General features: G+C 44.1%; 1 protein-coding gene across 1 annotated transcript in view; it reads right to left on the reverse strand.

The window, feature by feature from the left end:
- Window positions 1-7,763, reverse strand: part of LOC120319148 (protein-arginine deiminase type-1-like) — an 18,760-nt gene extending 10,997 nt beyond the window's left edge. Inside the window, exons 1-6 of the mRNA XM_039367595.1 lie at window positions 7,672-7,763; window positions 3,983-4,163; window positions 3,577-3,649; window positions 2,947-3,008; window positions 2,564-2,681; window positions 1,125-1,250 (exon numbers count right to left, since the gene is read on the reverse strand). Coding sequence (XP_039223529.1) covers window positions 1,125-1,250; window positions 2,564-2,681; window positions 2,947-3,008; window positions 3,577-3,649; window positions 3,983-4,163; window positions 7,672-7,763 — 652 coding nt within the window. The remainder of the gene's footprint in view (window positions 1-1,124; window positions 1,251-2,563; window positions 2,682-2,946; window positions 3,009-3,576; window positions 3,650-3,982; window positions 4,164-7,671) is intronic.
- Window positions 7,764-9,353: the final 1,590 nt, after the last annotated feature.

A 9,353-nucleotide genomic window follows, 5' to 3' on the forward strand; every position in this document is an offset into this window, starting at 1 on the left:
ACGGATGAAACGTGTAACAGTGATACCCATTGTCATCAGGGCACTGGGAACTATGTCCGAAAACTTTGAAAAATACATCAAGAAAACTGCAGCTTCCTGCATTAACTCCAGCAATGCTACAAAAAACTGCGCTAATCGGAACATCTTATATTTTAAGGAGGTACCTGGTTGACACCTAGGATGCTGGTAGCAACCCGTGTCAGCCATCAGTGCCAGCCAATTTGAATGTTCAGTTGACTGAGGTTCATGTCTAATGAATAAAAGATAATAATAATAATAGTAATAATAATAATTCTGTAAGAAATATTATTTGCCTGCAAGCAAGAACTGGTGGGACCATAAAATAGAGAAGGTCATAGAAAATGAAAATGTTAAATTGCTCTGGGACTTCAGAATTCAAACAGACAAGCACCTGCTACATAACACCCCAGACTTAACCATTGTCGATAAGAAAGACAAACAAGTCTGGATAGTGGACATGACAGTGCCTGGAGACAGCAGAATAGAAGAGAAAGAACTGGAGAAGATAACAAAATACAAAGACCTACAAATAGAAATAGAACGATTGTGGCAAAGGCAAGCAAGGGTAGTACCAATAGTGATAGGCGCCTTCGGTGCAATCCCAAAGGAGCACCACTTGGATGCCATCATCGGCATTGACAAATTCGCCATCAGTCAATTGGAAAAGGCAGCCTTACTAGGAACAGCTTCCATCCTGCGAAGATATCTGTAATACCATCAAATATCCACATCTGCCTATCCCAGGTCCTTGGGAAGGATAGGTAGACAAAAATGCCAAATCCAGTCTGAACATCTGGCTGACCGTGCGATTAATAATAATAATAAGCCATGAAACCAATACCTCTCGTCCAATTTGCAATAAAGAAGAGCTATCAGAATAGAGATGGTTTCTGGGTCTACTGCAAATGCAGATAAAGAAGCCTGTCCAGACTTGCAAAATTCTGTCACTAAAGATCAAAAGCAGTTCTGATCCCATTGGCTTTGATCCCTTAGTCTAGTACCACTTTGTTGGGCTGACCCATCGGAAAGGCAGCATGATGATGTAGTCCCACACAAGCGCTGGAAAACTCCACCAAGCCAGGAGCAAGGACTTAGCCACCTACCAGCTGCGTGGAAAACTCTCAGTCTTGCAGCATCAAACATGGAGATGTGAAGGATCAGCTTGTGGTTGTTGAAGATAGTGGCGGGGCTGTTGATATTGAGAATCACAAGGGACAAGTCTTGAAGATCTGGAGAAGAGAAGAGACAAGGGTTTGGCATGGAGGTCATGGGCCATCAGCAACGTCATCTTGGGATCCCACCAAATGGAGTTTTGAGTTGTGAAGAGCTCCAAGGGACTCTTGGATGGTTTCTGGGGGAAGTCTTAGGGTGGAAAAATAAGCTGGTCTTTCTTCAGAGGCTTAGCATTATGGGATACCCAAGAACCTAATTTGGTCATCCCAGGACCCTCCTCCTTATCAAAAGAAAGGTGCAAAATCGACCCTTTGATTTCTACCTTATTGATTTCCCTCTTTATTTCTCTCTTCTACACAGCTTTGATCCTACATTAAGTGGAATCTTTCCCCTCTGCTGCTAGAGGTCCCCAGGCAAAGTCCTTGTTAGAAGAGACTTCTAACATCCAAGCTTCATCCAAGCTTCCTTTGCAGAACCAGCTCTTCTATTAGAGCAACAAAGATGATCAGGGGACTGGAGGCTAAAACATATAAAGAACAATTGCTGGAATTGGGTATGTCTAGGCTATGGAAAAGAAGGACGAGGGGTGACATGATAGCAACCTTCCAATATCTCAGGGGCTGCCCCAAAGAAGAGGGAGTCAGGCTATTCTCCAAAGCGCCTGAAGGCAAAATGAGAAACAAGGATGGAAACTAACCAAGGAGAGAAGCAACCTAGAACTAAGGAGAAATTTCCTGATAGTTAGAACAATTAACCAGTGGAACAACCTGCCTCCAGAAGCAGTGAATGCTCCAACACTGGAAGTTTTTAAGAAGAGACTACACAACCATTTGTCTGAAATGGTATAGGGCAGGGGTAGGCAACGGTTGCCTACCCCTGGTATAGGGGTTGGACTAGAAGATCTCCAAGGTCCGTTCCAACTCTTCTGTTCCCCTCAGGCAGCAGAGTCAGGGATGAGAGTGACAGCTGTTGGTCCTCCCTTTCTCCTACCCACCCCCTGCCCTACCCAGATGTGGCCGCTTCTTCAAACATGTATCATTCCCTCATTTTCCTAAGGCCTCAGGTGAGTGACACTACATAAATAATATTGGATTGAACAAGACAAGCATGTGAATAGGATCCTTTTACAATGTCAAACAGCAGCAATATAATAATAGAGACCCTTTGGGTGGATTTCTTTCTTTTAGCCAGAACGTCCTGAATCCAAAAAGTGAAATCTTCAACTGGCCCCAAAAACGCAAAGAGTGTGGACATCAAGAGTGGCCTTCAGGAGAAGTTGACTTGAAGCATGGAGTCCCATCCATGAAGAAGGCTCCAGATGTCCTATGATTCAGTTCTTCCATTGTTATGTGGATGCCTGAACACCTACCTGCGGGGGATCGCACGTAAGGATACATGTGATCCATGTTTCCAAAGCTGGGACCGTCTCGGTCACAGTTCACCAGCAATACCGCACCTTCTCCATCTGGGCCCCAGGTCCATTTGGTCTGTGGAGGAAGAGGAGGAGAAGAAAGGAAAGAAGCGAAGGATTTCACCACACATCAAGGGAGTCCATCTGTCTTGACTTTCAACCTCTCTTCCAGCTGTAAGGCGAAGGGGCTGACCATATTTTAAAACATCTCCACTGACATCCCTTCTCTAAGATAAGTTATTGAAAGAATAATTTCATAGCTCTGGACAAGGGTTCTTCAGGCTCCGTGGCCAACGGGGACCTGTCCAGAAATGGATCCTTGCCTCAAAATTCAACCTTACCTTATTGGGGGTGTAGCTTTGCACGGTGCCAGTTCGGCTTGTATCAGCGTCCAGGGAGAGGGCTAAGAGAAGGACAGTTAAAACATTATCTTTCTTCTGCCGTTGTGTTTTCACTTCCAGGACCTCAGGAACAAGCAGCCTGCTATTCTAAAAGAGCTTGAAAACAAGTTTATCCTCCATGTTACCTGGTGTGACCCAAACTATAATTCCCAACCTCATTCACCATTGCTTCCTACCTACCTACCTAATCAAGGAGAGAAGCAACCTGGAACTAAGGAGAACTTCCTAACAGTGAGGACAGTTAACCAATGGAACGGCTTGCCTCCAGAAGTTGTGGGTGCTCCATCACTGGAGGTTTTTAAGAAGAGACTGAACAGTCACCTGTCTGAAATGGTATAGGTTCTCCTGCTTGAGCAGGGGGTTGGACTAGAAGACCTCCAAGGTCCCTTCCAGCTCTACCCCTTGCACAGAACTGCTTGAGAAACGTTGAACGACTAGCCTAAAACGAAGATGGAATCCACAATGTCCCTGCAGGATGGAGAAATTTTGAAAGGTGCCACCCCACTCCTGCTCCTTGGGTCTTCAAGAGCACAGAAGAAGATGCAGGTTGCGGGTCAAGTCGATGCTTACCTACACACGTGATGTACACCCAAGCATCGGCAATCGGTGTGCGCCCTGTTTGATCGTAATAGGACACTCTGACCTACAAAGAGAACGAATGGCCAAGTCACTGTGAGCTGTCAAGACACATTAATATGTCAGTTGTCCTCCTGTTGAGACATGACCGTATTTTGTCATGCAACAGGAAAACCCAAAGATGACTGGACGAAGAAGTGAACTCCAAGGAGCTCCTAACTCAAGCTTTACACCTCAAGAAGAGCTTAGTTAGGAGTAGGACGTTGCCCAGGGCCCCTCTGAGATTTCTGATCCTCTCTTCTGAAGATTCGCTCCACCAGCCTAGCCAGAAGACCCTTGGGACAAAACCCTGGGATGCTGCTCCACACCATCTTATGAAGCATCACAAGGTCTCACTCACCTTGCTGTCGTTGACGGCACTGCTAAGAGTCTTCAGAGACACGATGACCTCGATGTCTCCATTAAGAGGCCACCTCTTTGAGCCTTCAGGCTTGGGAAGGTGTTTGGGGTCGTAGGTCACGTAGACCTGGAGGCCGGCTGTTCCACGGGCTTCAAAAGACGTGGCCCCCCTGGGCCTGGCACTAGGGTCAAATGAAACAATACAAGTGTGTGTGTGTGTGTGTGTGTGTGTGAAATGACTCCACTTGTTTTTTCAAGAACGGTGTGGATGATCTAGAGACGGGGACTTTATCTGCACTGCAGGCATCAATGGCCAACTCTGGTGTTGGCCGTCTTTTCAATTTCTGAATTTGTGGACAGGAAGAAAAGTTGCAAAAAACAGAAGGAGATCCCTGTTTTCTGGGTGAATTTAAGCCCAAAGCCTATGGCTTCTTCAGGGTTGGGTTTTTCCTCTATTGAATCTGGAGCGTGTACAAAGAAAAAAAAAAAAAAAAGGAGAAAAGAGCGAGATGGGAATATCTAGGTAATCCTCGGCTTAGCAACCATTTGTTTAGTGACCGTTCAAATTTAACAACGGCATTGAAAAACCTGTGACTCTAGAAAGAGTCCAGAGAAGAGCAACAAAGATGATCAGGGGACTGGAGGCTAAAACATATAAGGAACGGTTGCTGGAATTGGGAATGTCTAGTTTAATGAAGAGAAGGACCAGGGGGGACATGAGAGCAGCCTTCCAGTATCTCAGGGGCTGCCATAAAGAAGAGGGAGTCAAGCTCTTCTCCAAAGTACCTGAAGGCAGGACAAGAAGCAACGGATGGAAACTCATCAAGGAGAGAAGCAACCTGGAACTAAGGAGAAACTTCCTGACAGTCAGAACAATTAACCAGTGGAACAACCTGCCTCCAGAAGCGGTGAATGCTCCAACACTGAAAGTCTTTAAGAAGAGATTTGTCTGAAATGGTATAGGGTTTCCTGCTTGAGGTTGGACTAGAAGACCTCCAAGGTCCCTTCCATCATCATCATCATCATTATCATCATCATCATCATCATTATATTATTATTATTATTATTATTATTATTATTATTATTATTATTATTATTATTATTATTATTATTTTCAGTTACGACCTTTGCAACATCTCCACAATCCTGTGATCAAAATGCAGAGGCTTGGCCACTGGTTTCATATTTATGATGGTTGCACCATCATGGGGTCACGCGACCCCCCTGAAGTCTATGGGGAAGCAGATTCGCTTAACAACCGGGTTAGCAACTGTGGCAGGAAAAGTGTTAAAATGGGGCCAGACTCACTTAACAAATGTTTCACTTTGGGGGCTCAATTGTCACTAAGTTGAGGGAAGAAAAGAGAAAAAAATTACGTAGGAAAGAAAGAAGGAAAAAAAGGAGGGGTGAGAAAGCATATAGGTGTGAAAGGATAAGTTTTATGAAACAGAGTTTATACATGGGGGTTTTGGCTGGCCTCCTTCTCTTTCTTTTGTTCTCTCTCTTTAATGTCTTGCAGCCACTTGTTAAGAGATATATTATTCTGTCAGTACACTCAATTACAGGCAAAAGAAGAGAGTGCAAGACTATAAATCATCCCGTAACTCCTTCTACCGGGCGTCTTTCCTTGCAGCTGCCTTCCGTAGGATTTATAAGCTGTTGTAGTACACCACGGACCAACACCGACACCTCCATGGTGAGAATTTATATGAATGCTGCTTTGTCCATTTACATGGGGGGAGAAAGGCCCTGATTTTTCCTCCTCCCTCATCAATGGAAGGCACGCATTAAAATGCTCCTTAAAAGTCAAGCCCACCAGGCAAAATTAAAAACCCTCTGCAAACTTTTCACGCTCTGTGAACGCAAAAAGAGAAAAAAATGGCAAGAAATCATAAAAGCGAAAGGGTGTGTGTGTGTGTGTCCGTTTAACTGACTTTATAATAAAAAGAATCTATGTGAACCCTTGGTGTTTCAGAGGAAGATAAGACAAACCGAGAATCTTAGGTAGTGTCAGTTGGAACTACGGATTCGCCCGGGTGGATTTTCTGCAGCGCAAAAAGATTCAGGCGCAAAAATTGTGACATCGAAGCGCCTCGTTTATTGAAACTCATTCTACATTCCAGGATTTTATACCGTTGAGTCCTGTGATTTTTCCTTTTTGCAGCCCTCACACATTCCAAATTACTCACAAAGATGACCTGGGATTACTCAGTGTTGTTGTTGTTTTTTATCCTTTTTCAAAATAATGCACAGACATGTTTTTCTGTCGTACCTGTATGGTTTGACAACAACTGCATACTGTGCTCTTAGAAGGAAATGCAGTGGGTCCAAAAAAATGTCATTACACCCACATTTTAAACAATGCCTCCTGGCTTGAGCCGGTGTACCCATGGTGCCATTTTATTTTTCTGACCTCAAAATAAAAAATGCGTCACCATGCTGAAATAAACAATAGGAAACGTCTCCAGCTAGAAAAGTCAGTTTTCCACAGAATCCTCAGTTGGAGCAGATTGGAGTTTTGTTGACTCAGAAACGTGTGTCATATTCAAAAGGATTTTTACACCAAAATTGTGCTTGTGGCACCCCGGCGTTTTCTGTCCCTTCTCCCGCTGAAAAGCACAAGCTTCCAGAAATATGTTAAATTGCTCGGTGTTGTAAAACTGCATTTTGCTTCCTATCGACTTCCCCCCCCCCCACTTTGCAGAATTGGTTCTCTGCACATTTTGTTTCTGCAAAAAAAATCAACATCTGGGTGTGACAGGGGACAGAAATAGCACCTTGCTCCCAGGGGTGTGCTCCCACACACATCTGCATTTCAGGTTTTTGCACACCTCATACATTCTGTCATTCTGATACCCATCCTTGAAGATTCAAGGAAAATTTTTATTTTTCGTCCGTAGAAGAAGACGCACCAAGGCTTTTTAATTGTAAGCCCTCTCTTTGATGTCATCGTAATATAATTCAATCTGAAAGCCCCGATCTTGCCATTGGGATTCAAAAATCAAGATCCTATAAAAAGATGAGTGTTAAGGTTTCCCTTTCTGGAAGCGGGGGAAGGAAAAAGCATTTTGGCCCTCTTATCAAGCAAAACAAAATAGATAATATTCATCAGCTCCTTGGGAGTTAGCTGAGCTTGAGAGAAACTTCAGATAGAAGCCAATTTGCCTCCTGCAAGCTCCAGAGACCGAAAAACAAGTGATAATCACATTCAGCAGAACTAAAGCTGAGATAGCCTTTGTCTTCTTTCCATTCTGTTTTTTTTAGATAGCTTTAAAAAAAAAAAGAATTACAATGCATTTGGATTAGCTTTATTTTTTATTTATTAGTAGCTCCTGGGGAATGCTAACAAAGAGACAATCATTTCTTTATTTCCCAATTGATTCTCGAGAGGCTTTGCATTCCATAATTTCTAGCAAGGCGTTGTTCTGGGTCCTGACTTCTACGCTGAGTAGGGAATACTATTTATTCGATGCTAATTAAAGGAAGCTTTAAACGGCATTCACACAATCTGTCCTGTATCTTTCTCCCCCATATATTATCTCTGGCCTTCTGAGTGACCTTGGGGGGGGGGTCAGCAACAAGAGGGGTTGAGCTGGATGGAGAAAGAGGAACTTGCAAAGGCATCCCCCAAGGGATGAGACGGGAAGGTCTTCTTCTGCACACACGTTCTTGAAGAATCGCGGGACTTACCTCTTGATGTCTAAGCAAATCTCTGTCCCCAGGACACAAACCGCGGAGCTCGGCTGCTTGGTGGACACGTGGACCACCCTCTGCTTGTTCATCGTGGTTTCACCAAACCAGAGCTTCAGGACCAAGATCTGAAGAAGCCAAGACTTATTTTGTGGTCAAACCAGCATGGTTGGCTTGGGAGACAGAAGGCACCCCTGGTTCTCCGTGTCTGATGTCCTACTGGGACATCAACTTGACTTCTCCACCAGCTTTTATAGACTGTTCTGGGGGAGGAATGAGAAGGAGGAGGAGGAGGAGGATGGGACAAAATTCAACCTAAGTCTCCATCAAGGCTGAGGACCAGGCAGCGTTTGATCATCAGGGAGGTCCTACTTAAACCAAAAAGGGCAGGTCTGAAAATGCTATAATTTAGTTATTCCGGTGTGTTTTGAGGCAGGTTACTCAGAGGCCCATCAAGTTTTGTGTTTGGTTGGCAAGCAGAAATAGTTCACCCAGGAATGCTTAATTCCCTTGAATACTGTACAAATAAATAATTTCCTTTCCTCTTTCATCACTGTTATTTTTAATTCTGCCGAGAGGTGAACTTCTAAACCGCTCTGCAGAGCTTCCACGTTCTTTTTTTTCAAGAGTTCTGCCTCGCTGGCTTCCTGCAGGAACCCTTAGCAAAAAAAAAAAAAAAAAATGAAATTACGAAAATGCACATAGGAAAACCCGAACAATATTTTAAGTCAGTGGTTCTCAACCTGGGGGTCGAGACCCCATTTGGGGTCGAACGACCATTTCACGGGGGTCGCCAAACAACGCAGTCCGCCATTTTTTCCCCCCTTTTCCTTAGCTGTGCTCCTCCCTTTTATTCTATTGGCTTTTGAAAGCCAATAGAATAGACTCCCTTGAATAGAGTCTAATTCTATTGGCTTTCCAAAGCCAATAGGAATTGTCCAGGCTGTCTCTGCCCTGCTGAGCCCGCCAAAAGCCCCATTCTGCAAACGGTGCTGCACCCGTTGAGTAGTCCTCGACTTACGACCGGTTGAGTAGTCCTCGACTTAGACCGGTTGGGGGTCGCGGCATTAAAAAGGTTGAGAACCACTGTTTTAAGTGGATCTGGCGCATACACCGTCTTCCTAAGTTTCGTACTCCACCAGGAAGCTAAAAATATTTTTGTTCCCATTCCGTCCGCTTATGATAAAAGTCCATTTTCATCTGTGAATCTTTCTCCCGCAATAAATGAGTTAGTCCTTAAGGGAAGGCTAACGTCAGAGGAAAGAATTATTACGATTTGAGAAAGGGGGTCCCTTACTCTTAGAGAAAATTGGCTTTAAAGAAAAAAAAAGCAGGAAAACAAAAGTGATAGGTCGATAAATTGATAGTCCACAGGCAGCTGCAAAGCTGCAAAGACTTCACCCTTGATCCATTTTAATTCTGAAGTTTTTAAGAAGAGACTGGACAGCCATTTGTCCGAAATGGTGTAGGGTTTCCTGCCTGAGCAGGGGGTTGGACTAGATGACCTCCAAGGTCCCTTCCAACTTTATTATTATTGTTGTTGTCATTGTTGTTGTAATGTGGCGTGGTGGGTGAAGGAAAGCGTGAACTTGGCACTGAAAAAGGTGACTCATGACTGTTTTTCCACACAAAAAGATTGTTTTTTTCTTTTCTTTTCAGGGCTTCACCAGCTAATTGTGGGC

This window comes from Crotalus tigris, unplaced genomic scaffold (assembly GCF_016545835.1).
Source record: "Crotalus tigris isolate CLP2741 ecotype Arizona unplaced genomic scaffold, ASM1654583v1 scf7180000020588.15403103151:6194809, whole genome shotgun sequence".
In the NCBI taxonomy this organism is placed as follows: domain Eukaryota; kingdom Metazoa; phylum Chordata; class Lepidosauria; order Squamata; family Viperidae; genus Crotalus; species Crotalus tigris.